The sequence below is a fragment of the Siniperca chuatsi genome, linkage group LG3 (assembly GCF_020085105.1).
Source record: "Siniperca chuatsi isolate FFG_IHB_CAS linkage group LG3, ASM2008510v1, whole genome shotgun sequence".
NCBI classification, from domain to species: domain Eukaryota; kingdom Metazoa; phylum Chordata; class Actinopteri; order Centrarchiformes; family Sinipercidae; genus Siniperca; species Siniperca chuatsi.
Window position 1 is genome coordinate 10,701,265 of NC_058044.1, and position 24,734 is coordinate 10,725,998.

General features: G+C 40.0%; 1 protein-coding gene across 11 annotated transcripts in view; it reads left to right on the top strand.

Annotated features, from left to right (window-relative positions):
- lrba (LPS responsive beige-like anchor protein) overlaps positions 1-24,734 on the top strand; it is a 197,502-nt gene that overhangs the window by 144,911 nt on the left and 27,857 nt on the right. For all 11 annotated transcript variants that reach the window (XM_044190067.1, XM_044190068.1, XM_044190069.1 and 8 more), the window contains 3 exons: positions 205-324; positions 3,832-3,984; positions 18,555-18,722. In XM_044190067.1, the coding sequence (XP_044046002.1) occupies positions 205-324; positions 3,832-3,984; positions 18,555-18,722 (441 nt within the window). The remainder of the gene's footprint in view (positions 1-204; positions 325-3,831; positions 3,985-18,554; positions 18,723-24,734) is intronic.

Below are 24,734 nucleotides of genomic sequence, written 5' to 3' on the forward strand. Positions count from 1 at the left end.
TTAGACAGTGTGTAAAAAGATTAGATTTTGGTTCAAATCTGTTGACATACTGCTGCATTGAACTGCAAGCAACACAGACGTTTAAATGTTAAAATGTTTTTATTTCACAACAAGGGATTGTATTTTAGCAATCACAATAGATGTTGCCAATAACAGCAGCAAGATATGGAGCTCAGATTTAGACTTTTTTTCTCTAATCAACAGGAACCCTTCACCACGTTTTTTCTCAACTTCCAAGGAGGGAAGTTTGACCATGCTGACCGCACCTTCTCCTCAGTGTCCCGGGCCTGGAGGAACTGCCAGAGAGACACATCTGATGTTAAGGTACTCTACACACTAATGCATGCTCACACATGATGTGAAAATACTTTCCAAAAAAGTTACCTTCTTTCCTTTTAAGATGGTTGACTTGTAAGAAGGTTAGAAGTTAGAAGAGATAAAGAACTGAGCACTACAGGAGAATGAATCCCCATCCAGCATCCTTACAGACAAAGAAGAAAAGGTTTCAAAAGAGTAATGTCCAGTCACTACCAATCATTGTCCCTATGCAATGAAAGCTTCCTGGTCTTCTGATCAAAGCGTTAGTCTAATCCTCATCTGTCCCAGCCGTCTGTCTCAGATTCAGCCAGCTATAACCTGGACTTGAATCCCTGCCCATTGGGCCCCCAAGCTCTGCTGAGCTGTTGGATCTGCCCTGCAACAGCGCAGGTCATTCTCATACTGAGGGCCTTCGAACCCCCAGTGCACACTTTAACTGCGCTCCTAAAACATTTACGACTACAGTCAGACATTCTATGTCAAAGCTGGGTTTTGCTTGGTCTCCTGGCACTGGGTCACTGGATGGGGGAACAGCAGTGGTGTTGGGGGTTTTGACGCTTGATTGCGTTTACCACCCCCCTCACATCCCGCCAATAAAACATATGGATCGTGTTACTACGTAGCTGGCCAATGCTTGATTGCGAAAGCCCAACAAGAGCCCTCGTTTGCTCTCTCAGTCTAGACCTGTCAGTGTGGATCAAACTGTGAGAGCTCAACTTCAGATCAAAATAAAGGGGAAATCTGGATCACATCACTTTGTTTCCTTGTTCAGTTTGAATTTTTAGCATATTTTGAATGAAAGTCCGTCGACTTTATCCACTTGGATGCACATATTCATGTTCTATGCAAAAGAGGAATTAGCGACGAGATGTATCAATTTAGTATGCTAAGTACACCATTTAGCTTTTGCATTGGAACCATTGATAGCAACCCTCTGTCCCTGCCAGAGGGCAAAAAGGCCCAGTGTTTTCATACCCCACTGGTAAGGAAGGGGTGATAATAGGTTACAACACCCAGATTCAATGCGTCTCTAGCCTGGGTGACGCTAGCATGACCTCCAGTCCCCAATCCCCTGACCCCTAGCCTTAGCCCAAAGGCATTGGGGGGGGTTAGAAGTAGCAACAGTGGAGGTGTAGCAGAGGAGCCCAGAGGCCAGAGCCCCTTCCAGTGACCCATGACAGGACAGGATTGGGGATCAGAGGGGCTGGCCTCTGACCAGGCCGGAGCACAAGGGCCACTGCACATAATGGTCTATGCAAGGCAGGCTTGAGTGTTGTGGAGCTAAGTCCTCAAGATTTTGTTGGGGTGTGTGTGTGTGCGTGTGTGCACGCGCATGCATCCTGCCACCTCCAGCGCAAATTTACAGCAGGCTGCAGCCAGTGAACCTGGGTGAGCTGGAAGCCTCGTTAAGAGGTTGACCTTTTAGCTTTAGGTCAGGTTTTGTGGAGTGAAGAGATTTCAGAAGTGAGGAAGTGCTGTGTTGTTTTAAACCTGTGTGTTTGCTTGCTCATTTGATTGGATGTTTTCACTCCATTGATGAGAGGTGGATGTATTGTGCAGCTAATCTGAAAAAAATAATCATTTTATTATTTGAGTATATTTGTTTGTATTTTTAGAAATCATGTTACATATGACCAGGCTCTTGAAAATTGTTATTTTTTTTAAACCCCTAAACCTGCTGCTCTGGCTGAAGTTTTAGCATGGAGTATTTGCATGCTACCATGCTGTCATCATCAGCTGACAGACTAGGGCATGTTAGTTTGTTGTTGGCTGTTTGTCTCTGATGTCAGACTGTCAACACGTTTATACCTTTTTCTCCTTCTCGAGAGGACCAGTCAGCATTTGTAGTCACACAAGCTTTGCTCACAGAGAGCTGGGCTACCATCAAATCTATGTTTGTTATATATCTATAGTCTATATTTTGAAACTACAGTGTTCGACTATTCATACCATGAAATTAGGGCTGCACAGTTAATTGAAATATTAGCGAAATCGCAATATGGCTAAGTGCAATATCCAAATTGCAGAAGCTGCAATGTTTTGATAAAGGTCAAATGTGTGACAAAACAGCATTATAATGAAGTACTGTAGTGCTGCAGAGATGCCCTGGCCTGTAAATCTTGTTCTCCAGATCTAAGAAAACATGTTTGTTTGGTACAGACCCTAACAAAAGTCACATCATCATGATTTGAATAATTTTTCAGTGAAAATGAAAATTGTGACGCAAAAATTATCATTACCACTAATCGTGAATCATATCACAATCATTTTATCTGTCAAAATAATCGCAATATGATTTATTTATTTTTTTTTAACCATATCATGCAGCCTCTTCATGAAATATATGTATTAGAGTTTCATTAGACTGAAAATAACTATTATTACTAACATAGTCAAACCTTGGATATGTTCATGTACTTTGACTATGCACAAATGTTCCCCAGTGAAGTGAGGAATGAAGCCATACTTTGTATTATAAAGTACATATTAAGACAATAGGAAAACAAAGTATATTGTCAATTTTAATGTGAAACAGTTTACAACACATTATGCATTTCACGCTCTACTCTTTTTACTATTTACATGAAGCAGCCAAGAACTGAGACATCCTGGTCCTTCCTTGTGTTTCATAATCAGTGAGACATACCCACAACAATAACATTACAGTTTAGGCCGGGAGGGCAGTATGGATTTATCTACATGTTTTTAAGATCAAACTCAATTTTAATGTTTACACTCATTGTGGCAAGTTCTGCTTTGTTAAGAATGACGAATGGTTTAAACATATGGGGTTACATCTCCTGTCATAACTATATTTCTCTTCACTATCTGCCAATTTGAAAATACTTTGTGTTGTTAGGACAGCCAAATAAAATCATCATAGTTAGGAAATAACTTGGCTGACTGTGTTTTTGTGTTGTTGTGAAAGAGGGGGGAAAGCAGAAAAAACCTTTTTCTTTTTCCTTGTTTAGATACAGACAAAGCAGTTGAGTACATCTGAATAGTGAAAAACCACAGCTGAGTGAACGCTCAGAGGTTTTTGACATCTTCTGTAGTGGCCAAAAGCACAAATGCGGGCAGCAGACAAGCAGTCAGAAATGTAATTTCCATGAATAATTGTACAATTTAGAAAACACCACTGACTAACTGTTGTAACAGACACACACAAAGCAATCTCAGAATCATTTCTGAACTGGATTTATACAGGGTTAGCCCCTCTCTTTTTCTTTTACTTATACTCTTAGAGAATACTCCTTAGACATGTTCAGATCTGCCATTCACACCTTCCAAATCTGATCCCTTTACCAGGGCTGTATGGTGATTTCTCCAAGCCAACTTCCTTCATTCAGCATTATCATCTTACCCAAAACTAAGTCTGTGTCAGCTATTTAGGTGAACTCTCAACTGCCGCAAATGGTAACACTGTTTAGAAAATGTTGATATAATTATTTTTTGCTTGTAGTGTTGTAATTAACCAGTGTGTAAGTTTGTCTCTGTGCTGTATCCATGCAGGAGCTGATCCCAGAGTTCTACTACCTCCCTGAGATGTTTGTCAACGCCAACAGTTACAACCTGGGAGTGATGGAGGATGGCACTGTCGTCTCTCATGTGGAGCTGCCACCGTGGGCCAAGAGCCCAGAGGAGTTTGTACGCATCAATCGCCTGGTAAGAACCATAGACAGACACAAATTTGTATTCATGCACACTGTGTGCTTGGGCAGAAGAAAAGTGTAAGCAGGAGGGTCACCCTTTAACTAGATGACTCAAGTTGAAGTCCATGAGTATCTCTGCTGAATTGTCCTTGAGCAATTCACCCATTTCTTACCGACTTCTGCAGTTATACCGTACACTCGATAGGCGTCAATATAAAGTGTTAAATTATTGTTATAGTCAAGATGGACATTTTTTATTTGTAGTATCTACAAGTCGCTGACACATATTTTAAACATACATGCACATTTCTGTCACTGCCTCACATATCACATATCCAGACCAACTGAAGTCTAGCCAGAGGTTTCTGATCCTCCTATTTTAGCTGGAAATGCTAATTCAAAGAGACAGTGTTATTTCCTGATCATCTCACAGCTCTTCCTGTTACCCTAGCCTCCCGCACCTCCGACATGCCCCAGCTCTCAGATTGCTGTGTTGGCAAAGTGATCCAACATCACCTCACCTCCTATCCACCTCACCATCTCTCTTTCTGCTCTCGCTCTGTCCACACACATCTGGTGCATGTTCATGTGTGTGCAGAGAAATGATGCGGTATCCTATTTCTGATCTCCCCTTCATGCCCGCTCAGCCCAAAGCAGAAATATTCTGTGTATATGCATGTCGGATATTGTCACATTTGCTGTCAGATTTTCATTGTAGATGTTCTCTCCTCTTCCACACACACACACACACACACACACACACACACACACACACACACACACACACACACATACATTTGTTTCATTATCCCCTTGGGGGAACAGTCATTGACATAATGCTTTCCCTAGCCCCTTAACCTAACCTAAACCATCACAACTAAATGCCTAACCTTAACCCTAACCCTAAAACAATTGTAACCTGTACCCTAAAACCAAGTCTTAACCTTCAGAAAGCAGTCTCTACCCATGGGGACCTAAATTTTTGTCCCCATGGGTTTGTGTGCATTCAGGTTAAAATCCCCACCGGGATAAAAGAACATGAAAACACACACACACACATATATATATTAGGCTGGAAAACTAAGGTAACTCTTTGGATCAGATTACCTTGCTCTACTCTAGAAGGTCAAAAAGCACCAGATAGATTTACTGTTTCCGTTGTGTGTTGCTGGAGTAGCTTGTCATTGGTACTTTTAGTCCTTCAATTTGAAAAACTTTTTATATAGAGTTTTACTCATACTCAAAGTCCACACTGTCTTTGTAAATGAAAATGTGTTTTCTGCATAAATAGGTAAAATTAAAGAAGTAGAAAAAAAAAAGAACATACAAAACCAAATCATAGTTTAAAATGCAAACAATTATGTCTGTACTTTTGTTGCTTTAGAAGTCCTCAGTCTGTTTGATTTTGAATTATTTCACTGGCTTTGGGGGTAAAAACAGATGTAGCTTCCTGTGTGATGTGTGCCCACAGTAGTAATGGGTGCTGATGAGGCTGGGTGTGCTCTGTGACCTGTGTAGTCTTGTGGTGGGGTCTGTTAACCAGCCTGCTGATATGACCAGGCCCCTATCATTAATCACACACTTCTCTCTCTTTGCCTGTCAGCATGGTTTAGGCCAATTTGGATGTATCAGGCAAAGCTTGTTGTGGTGGCTGCGGTGTGCAGTTTTGTAGTGTTGTAGGGAATTGTGTTCATTTGTACTAAGGAAGAAATATACTTCACGAATTTTCAATCATCATCAGGCAAAGAAACACGACACAGACACGACTGCTGTCATGTAGTGCTGAAACAATTAGTTGGTCAGTTGTTTAAGTAATTTATTTTAAGTAATTTATCATGCCAAACATACACTGTATACACCTTCTAAAATAGGAGGATTTACTGCTTTTCTCTGTTTTATATAATTGTAAATTGAATACCTGTCTTTTTTGGACTGCTGGTCAGACAATGAAGTAATTTGAAAATATTGCGTTAGGACCTCAGAACTTATGATGGGCATTTTTCACAAATTAGACAAAATTAATATAATCATCGGAAAATAATCAACAGATTAATTGATAATGTCGTTAGTTGCAGCTCTGTCATGTTTTATTGTAATACTTATGTTTTTCACCATTTTTAACTATCTCACTTTGCGGTAGGTATAATTTTCCATCTTTAATAGTGCTCTCTTGAGTAAATCTTGTTTTATACACAGAAGTAGAACATACTCAGCTTTAAAATATTTGTAATTTCGGTAATATAATTGTATACACTAAAAATCAGTCAAAACAGTAACATTGAAGAAACTAACTTGTTGGCAACTGTGTGTTAATGTGCTCTGTGCTCCTGTAAGCACAAAGCGGCTTTTCATTGGCAGTTTAAGTGCACCGGTCTCATCTACCTCTGCTCCCTCAATTTCCTCTGGTCCTTTCCTTTGTGCCCAATTTAGTACTGCAGAGGCAATTTGGACTTATCCAAATGGTCTACACTTATGCACAGCTACCTGCTAGTTACTGCTTTCAGGCTGATAAAATTCCAGTCTGCGGTTTCTTGCTCTGCTGTGTGCAAATTGAGATATTGATCTAGCCTGCAGCTGAGCCAAAAAAGGAGCTTTCTGAGGTTTCATAAGGGGACTGTGAATATCTGCTTCATACAGTAGAAACATACTATGAGTTTGTAACATTGCTAACCCATGAACCTCAGGTAGTAAAATTATTCTGTCACATCAGATTCATCCATTCCTGCAAGATGTTGGTTTCACAAGTCAGTGGTTGACATTAATATATTCTTATGCTGTGTTAATTTGTCATACAAAAACAGCATTTGGATTATGTCTAACAGAGGTTTTGATCAATTAACTCTACATTGTCAGTATAGGATTACATTTTGGCTTACAGTATTTTACCATTTTAAGCGGCCCAGTCGTACAGTACTACAAAACATATACAGACAGAATCAGACAGACAGAGTAAAGGAGGGTGGACAGGAAGAATAAAGGAAAGAATGGAACGAGGAAGAGTTAGAGGGAGGGATGTGTGGGTGGACAGATCTCTGGCCATGACAGATAGCTGGCATTAGAGGGTGTCAGCTGGCAACTGTGGTACTGTTGGGAGAGAGATGAGCATGGTGGAGAAGAGAGAGGAAGAGTGAAAGAGTTAATGGGCTGTTTGGCTCTCCTTAGCTTGTCTGCTGCTAATGGCCTCGCAACACAAGGATAGACAGCAGGAGAGAACACGCAAACACACGCAAATGCACACACGCTTACAAATACACACACGCCTGCTGTCTCCACTCTGGTTATGAGCCCTAGATGATTAACAGCTAATTAGGGCCCAATCTGGAAGGGCCATTAAAAGCCTCTCACAGTAAAGGATTGTGCTGCTGTGCAAAACGGCAGCTTGTTTTTGTTGTTGTGAGTGAGAGTTGCATAGTTGGTAATAAAAAAAAAAAAATCCAGCACAAGATATAAACATTACATCAAACTGTAGCCTGGTTTATGTTGCTCTGATGTTGGAAGTGTCATAGTTCATCACTAATGTTTAGTAAAAAGTGTGTTGCATGGCAACAGATGAACTGCAAGCGTGCGCCTAAACAGATTGTTGTTTAACCTCCGGCTTACACAACACTGAAGGCTCAAAGGCTCCATTTGAAAACCGTTGGTTTGATGTGTTGAGGAATGGTTGGATTTTAGACAGACTTACTGGAGACAAAGCACCTCAGTGCCTTAAGTCAAACATGCACCTTCACTATACTGAAGTGCTTACAGTATACTTAAATGCTTGCTTGTAAAGGCACACTCCCTTTTTCTTGGTCCATCACACACACACGCAGAGTCACCGGGGTCTTGAGGCAGAATGCCACAGAGATCAGGGGCTGCTTGTTGTTTTTACCAGAAGGTCGAAGGAGAGGTTAAGAACTTGATCCCTCCTCCACCAGATAACTACATGTCTCTGGGCACTGTCAGCCTCTCTGACATTCCACTATATATTACCACATCTCACTTCTCAGGTCTGCTAACCATTAGTGCGATAGCAGGTGATCGTGTGTATATGCCTGTGTAAGTTTGTGTGTGTATTTGCGTGCACATCAATGTTTACCTGTGCTGTCATGTGCCAAGGCTTCACTGGAGCTACTGATATGGAGCAGCCTAAACCGCAGTCTGTTATAGTAGCCATCTCCTACTGTGAATAGTCTAATGGTAGACTGTGTTAAGATTTTAGAGGCTAATGATTTACACATTAAAGCACCAGGCAGAATCACCAAATTTACATTGTTTGAACTGTAAAGCATGTACACTAATGAAAAAACAAGAATCCAAATGTTCATACATTTGTATGACATTTGTACATATCTAACATTTTCATTTCATTGAAATACAACAACATTCGTAACAATATTCGTAATAAGACAAGTTATTATTGGGTGACCAATATGGGTGCTTAATGTCATTTTAGTTCCATTTTTTTCACAGATTGTCTGCCTCTGTTTTGAGGCATCGGGTATATTTTTATTCCTAACACTGATCTGTCCAATAATAACTGACAACAAAGACTGCCCAATTTTTTCTATGAAAGGTCGGGTGAAATCACCATCTAGCCCATTTGAACTCTACAGGGCCCATTTGCTGCTCCATAGTTCACATGTTTGGTTCCTTTCAGTCATCTGTGCTCTTGTAGTGCTGCTGACGGACCTACTAACCGCACTCATGGGAGAGTCGGGCAGCACATTACTTTCGGCCTTTTCCCCCTTATAAAGCATCTGCTCACTCAAAGCAGTGACAGAGACATCAACTAAACTGCGCTCGGAATGAGTGAGAGACTTTCCTCTTGTTGAATGGGCAAAGCCAACTGAGTGATGGGTCAGAAGTTGATACTGAGAGGGTTGACCACAGGTCACCACCACATGTGATAAACCCTCACTGTAAGTACCCAACACATCTCTGCTCTATGGATGTTAGACACCAAAGTAACTTGTGTGATTCTTTAAAAGTAATCCTTTTTACTATTATGCTATTCAGTGTATTGTGTATAGAGAATAGTCCTTGTGCTAATTTGGGAGAATACTTACTGTGTGTGGTTAAGCAACCATGATCCTGTGATAACCGGAGCCTGTGATACAGGCATGGTGTGTGTGATTTTTCCATTTGACTGGAGGTGTTACATGTTGCTTACCTTGATGACATATTGGAGTTTGAGGTCTGCCCAAACTGCAATAAGAGCCTGTCACCAGGAACTCTTCATCTAATCATTTCAGTTGTGGCTGCATCTTTACCATTCCTCCATTGCAAAAATAGAAAAGGGTCATCTGACATGAAAGCAGAGGATGTACAAATCTATAACCATTTCACTAAACAATGATTTGGCAATCAGTCAGTAACCTTTGTGACTAATTTAGAACTCCATTCCTCTGGAGCTACGAAACCATTTAAGCTGAGCATAGTGAGCATATTCCAATGTGGAGCTCTCCCTGGTCCACTGCATGACACATGTATAGTTTCTTATGTCATTGTTTGCCAGATGTAATTCTGAAACCCAGATTTACAGTAAAGCTTTATGAAATATATTTTTGATGTTAACATTCAACCAGCATTGAATCAAATGACTCACTGAATAAACAGTGACTCAAATACTCCCTGTAATGTGAAACGGTTATCACTACCAATCCTACTGAGAATCATCACCCAACTTCAGTTCATCTATCAGTCTAAGCAGCTCTCAGCAGCTTTCTGCTCATTGTTTTGCTTCACAAGTATATTTTTGAATCCCAGTAGTGGTCAAACCACCCCCAAATCTAAAATACAAAATCTTGAAATCATGGGCAGCCTGGTTAATGAGGTTGAAACATCTAAAAAGCTAGACAGACACAGGTAAATTTCTCAGGAGTTGGCAAACTAAACTGGGATTAATGAATATTAAACTTACATTTGCCAGGTAGCCAAACAAGGAAATGCATCTTGAGGCCCATGTTGTTCTGTGTTTTTTGAATGTGTCAGGAGGCATGGGAATGTGTTTGTTAGCCATTATCCTTTAGTATATCAGGGCTTTGTGTTTGTTTGTGTGGTGTAGTTGTGTGTTTGTTCTTTTCTGCTCCTGACCTAGTGGTCAAAATGTTCCTAATGCAGCTTTAAACTTCTAATGAAAGTTCTCTCTGAATTCAGTCTGCTAATTTTCACTTTGAACTATGACGGCAATCAGTTTCATTGAGCCTCTCACTTGACCTTACAGCTGTTAATGTGGTCACCCCACAGTAATCTTGCCTGCAGAGGTAAACATCTACATGGCTGCTCAGCGCTAACAGACAAATGTCATATTAATATGAGCCAAATCACCTTTACCCCCCAAACCCCAAATACTCAAACTATCAGTGTCTTTGAAAGTTGTTTTCTGTAGTTTGTCAATTTTATATGCTGACAGCCCTTCACACTTACAAAAACTATGTCATCATGGCTGACAAGTCCATTATCCTACCAGTTTATGATCAAGTAAGGGAAATGAGGTGTTTTGGGCTATTTTATCCATCTGATAAGATAATTTATTATTAAGAGTATTGTGGCCAATGCTCAGCACATTTAAAAATATTGTTGTTATGCAGAATTGTTCAGTGGTTGTGTGTGCAAAATCTGAGGGAGAGCTGGGTTCAGGAAATGAAAGCATGAAAGCTTTTTTCCCACAAGACACATAGCCAGACATGATCGCTCCCCAGCTTAGACCACCAGCTACACAAAGTCAAAGATCATGGCTGTTTACATTCACCTCTCATCCGCACCGCACTCTCTGATCAGACAGCCGCCGGGACTCACATAATGCCGTTCCCACCAGCCTCCGCATCTTATCCTCACAGGAACCCCATGGGAATTCATGTGTGAGCTGAGGTAAACCACTGCGAGGGCCAGTCACTAACCACTAAGATATACTTATACACTTGTGAATGACTGAGTGAGTGAAAATTTTAATGTCGTCTAGCCCAGTATGGCCTTGTGTAACAGAACACAGTTTACCATGTTAGCCTAGTGCTAATCTATTCCCCTGGTGTCTCCACTGAAAGCCTTGTTGTTGGATGGGAACTAGCACGTGGGGTAGAGGGGGGTTATCTGGCTAATGTCAGGCAGCGCTCACTGTAGGGGTATTGTCATGCAAAAGGGCAGACATGTTTACTGTGTGCTCAGTGTTTTACGAGCTCTCTCCTTCTTCCCTGTCCTCCTCGTCCTCCTCTTCAATGACGTAATGGAGGAGGCCGATGAGAGCCTGAGAAATGGGATGATCTACTGCTGCTGACATACTCACTCACTAATGTTGTCCTTCTCCCCTTTCCTGCACTCCTCCACAAGCTCATTTTTACTTCTGCCAAAGTCTACTGAGATGCTTTTTTGCAGCATTAGTCTGTTTGCTCACTCCTTCACTCCAGCACTTTGTGTTTCTTTGCCTCTCAGACTCCTGGACACCTGTGTTGTCGTCTTTGGTCTATTTGGTCTAGGAACAGTTGTCTATATGTATATATGTATATATATGTATATGTGTATATATATATGTGTATATATATGTGTATATATATGTATATATATGTATATATATGTATATATATATATATATATATATGTATATATGTATATATATGTATGTGTGTATATATATGTATGTGTATATATATATGTATATATATATATATATACATATATATGTGTATATATATGTATATGTATGTATATATATGTAAGTGTGTGTGTGTGTGTGTATGCGTGTATGTATGTATGTATATATCAGAATATGACAGATGTACTCAGAGTTCTACTGTAAATTACATTAGATCAAACTTTTCCTACTGTATGCTTAAAACAAAAACTTTACAAACTCATTTTGTTAGCTTTTAGTTACAGCTTGTTAATTTGGACAAAATACATTTTTACAATAAAATATGATCATATCATCACAATATGATTCAGAAAATTGATAGTTATTGTCCACCCTACAAGAGATCATATTAACTTAATAAAAACAATATTAACTTAAGTCTATATTTTTAATTAAATTCACGTAATACTATAATTTGTAATATTATCAGGGCTGCGACTATCAATTATTTTCATCATTGATTAAATTGCTGAGTTTTTTAATTCAATTAATTAATCATATATAATATCATATATAAAACGTAATTGAAAAATGCCCCTCATATCCAAGAGTACAAGGTGACGTCATCAAAAAAAATGTTTGTTTGTTTTTGATGACAAGTACAAAACCCCAAAAATATTAAATTCATTATAATGTAAGAAAGGCAGCAAATTCTCACATTTGAGAACCTGCAACCATCATATTGTTGTGCTTATTTGGGATGCATTTTGCCTTTTAAGGGTCAGGCATACTTCGCGCGCACCCTAATAACCTCTCCTTGAAGGCTAACTACACTCAAGCTGATCAGTTGAGTCATTCATCCTAATCATCTCTACTCTGTGTTGAGAGGCCTCCACACCTTCAGACAGACTGAGAGACCATCCAGTCCTCCAGCCAGCTCTATAATCATCTGAGACAACAATGGTCCTCTCAACAGCTATCCAAATATTCTCTCATTCAGCAAGCTCAGCCTTCCTCAGTGGCCCTGCGTTTAATCAGCTCTGACTGTTGACTTAACTTTTGCTCACTTGATCCTTTTGTGGATGTGTCTTATGGCACTGGTGATGTATTTGCTAGCTTGTTAACCTTTCTGTATAGAGGCAGACAGATGGTTAGATTCTCTGCAGGTGCTTGTTAGCTGTTGTTGAGATTATAGTAGACAGTTATGAAATAGCCGTTTTCTTGTTGTAGTTGTTTTCTTTTGATTCTTGCCAGTTGAAATTTTTTCTTCAAATATTTTTTAAAGTATTTTAAGATAAAAAGTATTTCTAAATTCCCTGTAACCAGATTTGATTTCTGTTTTTACAGATTACCATTATTTGTTATGCTCCATCATATTGTTTGTCATTATCAAGCATTAACTAAAAAGAGAAGACATCAACCACAGCATTATTGCCTTCTGAGTTTGAGTCGGCACCATTTGCTTCATCCATTTACTTCTCAGTCAGTATTGTTTACTCCGTTGTCTGTGCTGTAAATTGGACCACGTAGTGCGCATTCTACACTATGCTGTTTGTCTGACTAAGACCAAATCCACCATGACATGTTTGTTTTGGGGAGATACTTTCCCAATCACTGCTCATTCTGCTTCTTTTCACCCCATAACATGATATTCTTGCTTTTCAAGTGGGTGAGGGATAATAAGAGAGATGGGAGGAGTGAGCAGGAGAGTGGGAGAGAGTCAGGGTTAGAGTTTCACGTTCCACTTGCCAGCGAGTGCCTCCATTGACCCATAGCCAGAAATCTCACAGTTGTGACCTATCTAATTAGTAGAGCAGGAAGAAGGGGGGAACTGAAGTAACACACATAACCCATCTGAGTTTCTCTTGGTGTGTGTGAATATGAGAAGAAAGGAAATGGTTTGTTAGCTGTGCGGCTGCTCCAAGGCTCTCATTCCTTACGTCACCCATTGCTTTTTTTCTTTACTCTTCCATGTTGGGGGGCCCCCTCTCCCCTGACTGGCAACAGGCTTCCTCTGCCTGCTTCAAAATGACAATCGGCTTCTCATTTACAGCGAGCTAATAAGCCCTTTAATCAGAGTGCTTGTCAACCTCAGGGCAAGGCAACTCCAGAGGAGTTGATCCAAAGGATCAGATGACTGGAAGAAAGAGCAGGAGGAAAAAAGGGAGTAGCGGTAAGAGTGAGAGAATAAGTAGAAGGGAAAATGAAAGGGGGCTGTTGAACTTGGAGGAAGAAAAGAGAATTGAAACGAGAGATAATAAACTTGTATTAGGGTAGGAATAATAGACTGGCTTCCGCTAAGGATGATCATATTCTGTGTACTTGTACTTGGTTTGATTTAATAAAACGCACAATAAGAATAGAATATGACTAAACAAAACTTGGTAGAACTACTGATTCTGTGGTTAAACAGCGTAATGTTTTTCATGTGAAAATGCTTGATGTTTCACTGTCATACATATTGAATATGGTTTTCAGGATGTTTTGATCACCTTGTTCTTAAACAGTCATTTTAGTATATACAGACCTGACAAGTGTTTGCTTTATTCATCCGTAATCGATACAAAAGAAAACAGTCTGCCTCCGACAACACTCTGCATGCAACATGTGCATTCGATTACACACCCACACCCTCAGTGACACACACGCGGGCACATGCACGTACACGCGCATCACTGTTGGCATGCAAATGAGTGCAGTGATTTGTTAAGTGACATTTTAACATCCTCACAGACAGTTCCCCATAAGTCCTTAAAAGGGTATTTTAGGGCCAATCACGGAAGGAGGAGAGCATTCGGTGTCACCTCGTTAAAGCTGAAGTGAAATCCAGCTCAATCCAGACCATAAAGCTAACCGCAAACCACAGCGAGGCACAGAGACTTCACTGATAGGCCCAGTGCAACTCCTGCAGACCTGTAGCATGGACAGCCACTTTTACTTTTGAGCAAAGAAAAATTGACTAAAAGAGGTCCAAAGAGGTAAAAAGAGATACAATTAAATCACACCCACTTGCAAGCAGAAAAAGCATTCCAGGATGAGGCTGTGTAGACTAGCCATCGAGTCGAGATCAGACGTTCTCGGTTTTGCTCCTCAGGACTCCTGAGTAATCCTGGTTTAATGTCCACCAGCTGGTTAATTGCAATCACTTGGTGTCTGGTCTGATTTCTCAAATAAAGATCGCATGTCTTTAACTCCTCAGTCTAGAGTATATCTCCCTCTAGAGTAACGCATTGACAGTCAAACTGTCATTCTTTGAGTGTTTTTGTGGGGTTTCTTTTAGGATTTAAGTTCACACCCCAGCTACAGATGTTTCAGAAAGGAAAGAATTAAAGTAATTTGAGACTTGCACACAGACGAGGCATGTTCATTGTGATACGTTTTCATTGGAATTCACATCATAGCCCTGTAAACTGGCAGGCAAGCAAAATAAGCATTAAATTCAAGAAGAGAAATTAGTGATACCCATTTGAATACTTGGGTGCTTTGAAGGGCAAAAAACTGATTAAGGTAAATTATTACATTTTCCTACATAGGAGAATATTCCAAATTATTGTTGCCATTGAAAACAAGTCACAGCACACAACAAAGGGGACCCCCTTATGCTTCAAAGGTGCACTTTGTCAAATCCATAACAATAGAAATGTGAGATTCCTGTGACTTCTACCCCCTATCAGCATTTACATAAAGGAATGCTAAATTATTCATTAATTATCAGAGGGTCCCCTGTGGATGAGGATGATACACACACTGGCTGCTAATTGGCCCATCAATAATCCTGCCTGGTTCTCCTGAAGTGGCACCAGATCCCACCTCAGGAATTTGCTATCTGCCCCAACCTTCTGCTATTTCCACACTGTGGCATTACAGAAGGAGACGTTTCCACACCTGCTCACCTGGCACATTGTTAATGGCTTATCGTTACATGCCTGTTTTCTGTACTTATATTGCTTGTCCATCAAATAGCATAAATTCCTCACTGCCGTCTTCTAGATACAAGTATAACATTTTATGTCATTGTTGATTTATCACAACACTCACAAGTGTATAATTGAAATTGCATTAGTATGCTATTGTCTGTATTTGCAAACGTACTATGGTATGGTATTGAGCTAATAAAAAAAATTCTGTACTTTTGTTATCATGAAAAAAATGAAAACCAATCATTCACTAGTCTGTCTCTCAACACTTTCGACCTTCCCTACTCTGTCTGTGGCACTCAAGCCCAAGCTCATTTGTTCCTTCTGAAGACGTAAAGCTTAGAAAACAGGTCACAAATTTATAATTCCATTTTTTAAAAAGGTGAAATAATTTCCTGAAGCAACTGGGCACTGTAATCTAAAGCAAATGGTACTCAAACAGGAGTATATAGTGTATTTGCTGGGGACTATTTTCAGCTGCGTTTGGTGAGCTAGTGAGGGCTCAAAGTAAACTACAATGCCCATGTTCAGCTTAATGAAGGAACATATCACCCAGTGCAACGGTGTGGCTCACTGATGGGTTTTATATTGTTTTTTTACTTACATCCTAACCTGATTGTTGTCTGAGTGATGTAGTAACACGTCTGTTTTTGAAAGAGCTTTGAAGAACCACGATCAAGGCAGTTAACTGTATCCCCACAGGCGGAGGTGGATATTCTTTGAATCTCTGAGATCTAGTCCACTGAGGTTAAATTCCTACACCTAGACTTCAGTCACAGAGCATTGCTGAGCCTTTTGTCAGGCAGATGGTGACAGACCAAACAAATACAATAATACACAGCTATACCCTTACAGTGCCAACACAGCACACACACACACACACACATCCGCACACTGTTACTTATTCTGTCTCTCCCTCTCCAAATGGTACATGCAAGTGATTTCCATACAGGCGGGCCTCTGGAGAGGGAGCTGCAATAACATGGCTGCTCTTTGTTTCCCCATGCTGATTGACAGTAGATTGCAGTGCACATTAAATGCCCATCAGGCCCAGCTTTAGTTTTAGAAACAGGGGAGCAGGGCCTGTCAAAGGTCAATTCTAGCGCATAATGAACTGATCTCTCTGTCTTTCTCACACACACACACACACACACACAATTGAACCCCACTCTGACTGCTATTAAAGTGAGTTTGAATAAAGAGGGTTTCCTTGGCTTATAATGTAACATAAATAAAAAGAAATTCCTTATGACACATGCCTTTGAACACACTTAACAGTGTCAGTGTCTGATGCCAGAGGGACAGATAGACATGTAGTCTAGACTGTCTTAGACTCTAGGGGGGGTTCTGCTTTATCTTAATACTAAATGTTAGTTTTGTTTTGTTTTAGCATTACCCCCATTGTTTAGCCCTTAACAGAAAATGTTGTCAAGTGAGTTACACAAAAGGGAAAAGTATGGATAGATCTCTCCATTTACTAATTTTGTCAAGTCTACAACTCTCAGAGCAGTGATTGCATCTAAGTGGAGCATTGTCCAAAATACCAATGTGTGTAATAACCATAAACCTACAGTATACACAGATTCGTTCTACACCTATGACAGAAAAGCTATGAACCAGACTGCCCTGTTAATAGTTTTGCTTGAAATTTTTTGATACTTTTGGTACAGATACCAAAACAATACTTTCTGTAATAACTTAGTATGAGGGATAACATCTCAAACCAATTAACAATTCTGGAAGTACACACTAAAAACAGTATCAAAAGTACATCAATACAAAGGAATGGAAGTGCAGAGAAAATAATACATCAAATATATAAAACAATATATCAAATATAAATAAAAATTGTTACATGAAAGGAAACAAAATATTTTGCATGAAAAATGCATTAAACATATTTGAACAGAAAATTGCCACACATACAGTATGCATCATATTTTTCTATTAACATACACTAACATACATTTATATTATTGTAGAGACTATGGACAGCTATCAACACAAATCAATAATGTTTTCCAATAGCTTTGCACCTACATGTGCTGTGCATATAATTACACACCATCTACATGGGCTAAAGACACATTTTGGTTGATAACAAAAAATTTATTTATGTAATACTCAGCCCTAGTTAGTATGTTTGTTTCCGCACACTGAACCTAAAAACCTTTCATATCTTTGTCTGCTGAGGTGTTTTGTTAATGATTCCTATTCTCATATTATCCACACAGTGGTTATACTGTTAAGCTTCTCATCAGTTCAGATTATGGAATTTGTGACGGCATCAAAAATTCAGTCCATACTGAAGTTGCAGTAAAAACATCATCACACCTCAACCACACACAGTCTCCTCTTTATTCCTGTGCTTTCCACCCTGACTGAAAGTTGTAATTAAGAGAGTGCGGAAGAATTAGATGCAGAATGAGCTGTCAGAAAGTCACATTTAAGTGAGGGATGCGTTGGTCTCTGCAGTAAAAATTTAAATGATATAAATTGCCATTTAAGTGTAGCACAGGCTAATGTTTTGTCACAAATTAATGTGACACAAGGCAGCAATGACAATCAAGGGCTGCCTCATTCTAATTTGGTCGTGTTTAGAGGGCTTTTGTGAGCCGACAGCTTTACACAAATTAACACAATTGCCTGTTTTTATGAGGAAACCATAAATGTTTTTTCCCTCCTTTGCCGGCTAATGAGGAGAGAAAACGGCTTGTATCTCAGCGTTATGGCGATGCAGAGACGTCTGCAGCAGAGCAACACGGTGCTCTTATCCGCCCACAACCAGCAGAGAAAAGAACAAAGACAGGCTGAAATGGCTCCCTAATGAACTACAAGAGTTCTCTAATGTTTTGATGCTCCCATATGATCAGATATGGATTTACTGTGCTTTTTGCTCATTATAGAAATCATTGGCAGATTCTGTCACAGGAACAATTAGCAGGATATTCTGCTTCCTCTGAGGAGTTAATCTTTGAGGAGCATTAGTGATAACTGCTGTTCAGTAATGGGATGACGACATGTTTGGGGAGTAGCATTTGGTTAGAGTATGGTGTGTAAAGGGCCTGCATCTGTTGACATTTACAATACTCGTAATCCTCTGTCCTCCATTTACAGGCTCTAGAGAGCGAGTTTGTGTCCTGCCAGCTCCACCAGTGGATCGATCTGATCTTTGGCTACAAGCAGCAGGGACCTGAAGCCACCAGAGCCCTCAATGTTTTCTATTATCTGACCTATGAAGGTGCAGTCAACCTCAGCTCCATCAACGACCCCATGCTCAGAGAGGTAAGGCTGATACATGATACAGTACACGCATATAAACACACACACACACACACACACACGCGCGCCTGCACTTAATACACAATTACTGTATGTACTGCACATCTGATTTAACTCCCTTGGCAAATGATGCTGAGTAAGGGGGAAAACACCATATTACAGTAAGTACACTTGAGCGTTCTCAAATGGATGCTTAATCTGACTATATTATAAAAGCATCTGTCCATTCACTACATCTGTGTTTCAGGGATATTTTTGATGCCATTAGCCATGTTAAATTGGTTGTAGAATGGCATGGGAGAGCTGAGCTAACAATATACTGGCAGGTATTGCTGAGCAAAGCCTTTCCCCTGTGTGATACATCTGAAAGCACTCCACCAAGTGTTCCACTTTAACGCCTTAAAGCCTCCTCCTTGGCTTTCATTCATTATTCATACCCCTCACTTTGAACTGCTGCACACACACGCTACACTGGCCTGCCCAAAAGCAACCACACAAAACACAGCGCTGAAAAGAAAAACACATCTAGCTTGCCCACAGCCAAACACCGGCCTGACAACTTCACCAATCTGCTGTAAAAGGCAGCTAGCCAGCAGCAGGCCAATTGACCCTGCTCCCATCAGCCTTTTTGACGTTTAAGTTGTATTGCCAAAAGTGGCACATATCCTATTTTTATTCTCGTAAGGAGAGTATAGTCACAGGGCTTTGTACAGGGTTTCTCCTAACAAATACTTCCAGTTTATTATGCTTATTTTCCTAGTTTTGGCCATCAATTCAATTGGCTGTGAAAACAGTTCACTTACCAAAGTAACTGCTGAGATCTGGAAACACGGTGACATTGCCACGACAAAGTCTGACAAGAGGGCAACGAACATGAGCGGTCAGACGATCTGACAGCTTAGCCAAATTATCTTAATCACTTTATTTTAAAAAAATAATTAAACAGAAAGTGGCTAATCTTGGGGTTTGTTTAAAACCTGTCTGGTTCGCTGACTGCTTTTGTTTCTTGCCCCATTTTCACTTTGTTTTAGCAGTGTTTCTGTGTTCCCAGATCTTAACAATTAATGTGGAAATGGAGTACAGTTTTATTATTATCAATAGGAATGATGGGCAAAACAATAAAAATAAGACCCTAGTTGTAATAAACCAGAATTATCCTTTAAACAAAGTCCTGCATAGCACTGAGGTCTAAAAGGAGGTGAGTTCAGAGTATATCAAGCAGCCAAACAGCCCTTGCCTCCACTGTTCTGCTGCCCTTCATGCTCAGTGACTGGAGCATCACAGGCACTAGGGGTAGATCATTGATTTATCACCTCATTCACCCTAATTCCCACCCAGATGTGCTTTGGCCTTTAGCTACACACACACACATGCAGATCCATTACCAGGGTGCACCGGTTATTTCCACCCTCTGCCCATTACCCATTCTTCTGGTTAACACACAACCACAAAATTGGATCACTGGTAGACCATTATTTCTGCCAAACTGTTCCAGTGACAATGGGGTTGATAAATCCACACACATACATGACGCCATCAGAGGCATCAGTGCATGTGATTTGAGTGGTATTAAAATAGCACCTCCTGCCTCCCTGCTTATGACTGCAGGAATGCAGATTTTGGATATGCATGCTTCTGAATACATGGTCTTTATTTCACAGGGGTTCTGGTGCTATGTATAGCACATTACTGTCAATAAATCATTAAAAATTCATTTTTTAACTTTAGTATAACTATAGTAAATAAACTAGACCAGTGCAATGAAGATTGGTGCCTCCCATTGGTGTTTTAAAGTGTTTATGTTGTGTGCACTGGGTTAGATGGGAAATCTGCTGCATTCCTTTTCAGCACAAATAAATTGTTTTCCCTTGCAAAATAAGTAACTTATTACCCTAAACATAGGGTCTAGGGTATTGTTGGTTTACATAAATTTTCCCAATATATCACAGTTTAACTAAATATTATGTTGATGTTTTGCAAGATTACACATGCCATATTTAACAGACAGTGTCATGTTGAACCTAATATTGTTAAAGGTAGTTGCAAATTTAATAATTTCAGCATAACTGTGTAAAATATGAATGAAGCAGCAGAGTTTGTTCCACTCCCTAGAGATGAAAAAAAGAGTTGTTTTGTCCTCCCACTCCCCCTCTGATGTTGAGTCCAATCTGCTGCTTTCACCTTTCGAAAAAGTCTGAGCACTTTAATTAGTTAAATAAACCAAAGCAGTGTTATCCCTGTGAGCTAAGCCAAGGCTTTCCTTCAACTGTGTTTGTGCGGAAGGAAGCATGCCCTGTCTGTGCAGAAGGTGGAAACAGAGTTCCAGGCCTGGGCCTCGTCATGGCCAGGCGCTGGGGGTGGCTGAGGGCTACAGGAGCTTTGAGACTGAGGGCTTTGGGTCTGAAAATGTCCCCAGAGTCTGGCATTACTGAGTGACAACTGTTTCAGCTTGAGCTGTGGTCTGGGCCAGGTTAGGCTGTATTAGGACAGGCCCTGGGGCTGTTCATTGTCAGGGGGATGGGTCACAGATGTGTGTTTGTGTGTGAATATTTGGATCGGAAAAGGTAGTAGATTTGGGTAGAGAGTTCTGTATTCCTGCCACATTGTTTGGCGCACACACACACACACACACACACACACACTCGAGAGATTTGTATAGATCATACCTTGATATGTTTGTACATACACATGTGTATGTATACATGCATTCATTGGCATGTGTATACCTTTGTATATTTATGTGTGCGCTCATAAGCATAAATGCACACGGTTGTGTGTTTATGTGTGCATTTCTGTTCTGGGAGAGAGTTTGGAATCTCTCAGCACAGATTAGGGAACGCTGTGGAGACCACTGCTGTGTTTTTCAAAACCATGATTACTTCCTGTCCTGCTTAACCCCTTTCTCTCTCTCTAAGAGAGCTGTGTGTGTGCAGATGCATTCATGTGTATGTGTGTGCACCCGTGTGCATGGCATGCATGCACATCTGTGTTGCCTCTCAGTGTATAAAGAGAAATACACCCTGTGTTGCCTTCTCATCGTTGTACAGGGCTTCCCGTCTTTCACATGTGATTATGGAAAATCCCACAGCCTCTCACACCAACGACAAAACACAGCGCCCGTCTGAATTGTACAGCGTTTGCGTAATTCGGCAGAAGACGGGGAAATATACCCACGCGAGTGAACCTGCTTTGACACTCAGCCAAAGTACCTCACCAAACACAAGGCCCACAGGTTTATTTTCTTTTGACAATATGCGCTTCACTGTATTTAATATATTTTTAATATATTTTTTTTTTTTGTTGGGTCGATTTGCATAAAAGCAGCATGTTTTACATGGAGATCCAGCTTGTCAAGTGGCTGAGTAAATCAAAGGGCAGAATGGGACATCTGAGCCGAGGGCGTCTCAGCCATTTAAATGTATAGAATATAGAAAACCTTCATCAGACACGGGCCGGCGCCCCCAAAAGAGATTGGCCTTTTGGATGGCCCCTCATATAATCACCTGAGCATTGCATTGGCATATAGGGATAGGACATGCTGACCTAGACTCAGCCACTTTCCAACCTTCCACAGCCTCATAAATGTCAGAGCTGAACTTAATGAAGATAGGTTGAGTGGCTTTGAGGAGTGTCTTCCTCACATTAGTTTAAGCAAAATGCTCAGCTGTATAGGCAGAGGAGAGGCACTTTGACCTTGAATGATGCACTGATATCCTCTCACTAACAGAATAACTGTGGATGAGATGGAAAATGTTAAGATTCTCGGTCATGATCAGTAATGAGGTCATGTACAAAGGTGTTTTTTTTATCTTTGATATCATTGAATGAATGAGGTCCTTTATTTAAAAACATTTTAATTCGTCTAACACACCAGTCTTAATATACCCACAATACTGGATCATGGAAGCATCTCTTTCAGAACTGGTATGCTTGCACACATGCATGTGTTTAGGTCAACGTACAGCAAATGCAGTTTTGGCTTGAACACAAAACCACAGAAACTCCTGCTAACAAGGAGACAGATTTAAATTCTCCTCTCAAAGTTTCCAATCTGTTGAGCCAGTACCAAACCACACAGCTGACTATGCTCCTCCTGTGTTTTTTGCAACATATCACACTGTGAAAAGTTGGCATTGAATCCAGTTTATTATTTTGGATTTTTTCTATCAATACATTATCAACATGAATGCATGAGATCTAGCCTCTCATAAAGAGTTCTAATCATGTATCATGAAAGCCAGTGGTAAATTTATACCATTTTCCACAGGGGATGATTTGAGCCTGTTGTTCTGCTCAAAAAGCTTATTAAAGGTATAGGAGGGGAAAGGAAAAGGAACGTGCAAAACTAGCAGGGTGAAGAAAGTGAACGTAAAGTTGAGAAAAATGAGAGCATTGAGTGTAAAGCGAGAGAGTGAGATGGATATGATCTCCTTGGTGTCTTAGTTCTACATTCACATAAATACTCTGTTTTTTTGAATTTTTTTGGTGCATAATTCTTGGCAGTAAAACGTTGATGAAACCTTGTAATAGACAGTTGAGATCTCTCCTTCTCTACGGCCTCTCTGGTCTCTGGTTAGTTTCAGACAATGGGTATGAGCAGACTAACTTCCCAACCTTTTTCTCATGGAAATACCATATGCAGGCCTCAACCATGAGCTCACTCTCACAGGCCTCGCCAAGTCAGGCTCAACCGTCTCAGCCTACACACACAAGCTGTCACTCCCACACAGCCAGTCACAGTGCACACCAACACACTGACGGGTCTGTCATAATTTTGTGTTGGCCATTTTCTCTCTGCCTGACCTTTTTATAAACCATCTATTGATATATTTTCTTACTCATTGCAGTTTCTGCTTAATGTTGTTATTCAAATTCCTATTGACGCTTATCTTGTATTCTTTTGTTTCTGTATTTTGTATGTTTCAAAGGTTAATGTAGTTTTGTTTGTATTGATATTTTTGAAAGCACCTGCACATTCAACAGTTTTCTTGTGTGAATTTTTTATAATATTTATTGTAATTTCACATTGCATTTTCTGGTTCCAGCTTCTCAAATATGAGCATTTGCTCCATGTCTCAGTTTTATTTGTTTTTTATTTTTAGTACTATTGGGTTTTGCACTGTTGGTCGGACATAACAAACATTTTACAGACCTAAAAATCTATCAAAAAAATAATGGAGAGATAATTGATAATGAAAATAATTGTTAGTCACAATCCTAACCAATAATAGTATGATAGTGTAGAGTATTGCAATACATTAGTTTAGACCTGTGCTTCTGTACAGTGCTGTGGGTGTGTTTCATCCCGTGCTAGTTGGCCTGACAGTGAGCTGTGTGATGATGTCCAGAGGCTGCTCGGCCGGCGTCTGCTCTGACATTTATGGTCCTATACCTCTTCATTAACACCACCTAACCAGCCTACAAGCCCGCCTGTCTCAGCCCTCCTCTGATTCTGTGTGTGGTTGTAGAGGATAAATTGGTGTGTAAGTGTGTGTGTGAGAGAGAGAATGTGTCAGACAGTGAGAAAGTATGTTTATATGTATGACGTGTGCATGAAAACCAGTGGATGCATTTTTCCCCATGCTGCATTGGCTTTTGTATTCATCGTTGTTTTCTTTTTCTTGAGCCACGGTCATCTTAGATTGTTGAGCATTATTATATCATATGATACGATGTGAAATGGGGCAGGGCAATATGACTATATAAACTGTGAGACAATAGAAATTGATCAAGCATATTTTCATTTTACTTTTACTGAGTTATCTATCCCTTTTAATATCTTTTTATTTACAGTATTTTTACATCAATCTGATATAGTACATTGGTTTTTCAGGTATTTAATTCTCTTGAATAGCCAAACACATACATCACCATGTGGTTATTTGATCTATTACTGTAAATGGATTTTCAAATTTACTATACAAAATTATAAATACTGTATATAGAAATACTGTAATAGAAATTTATTTCCTAATTGCCCAGCCCTAATGTGATGTGTGATATCATCTTTTTGCA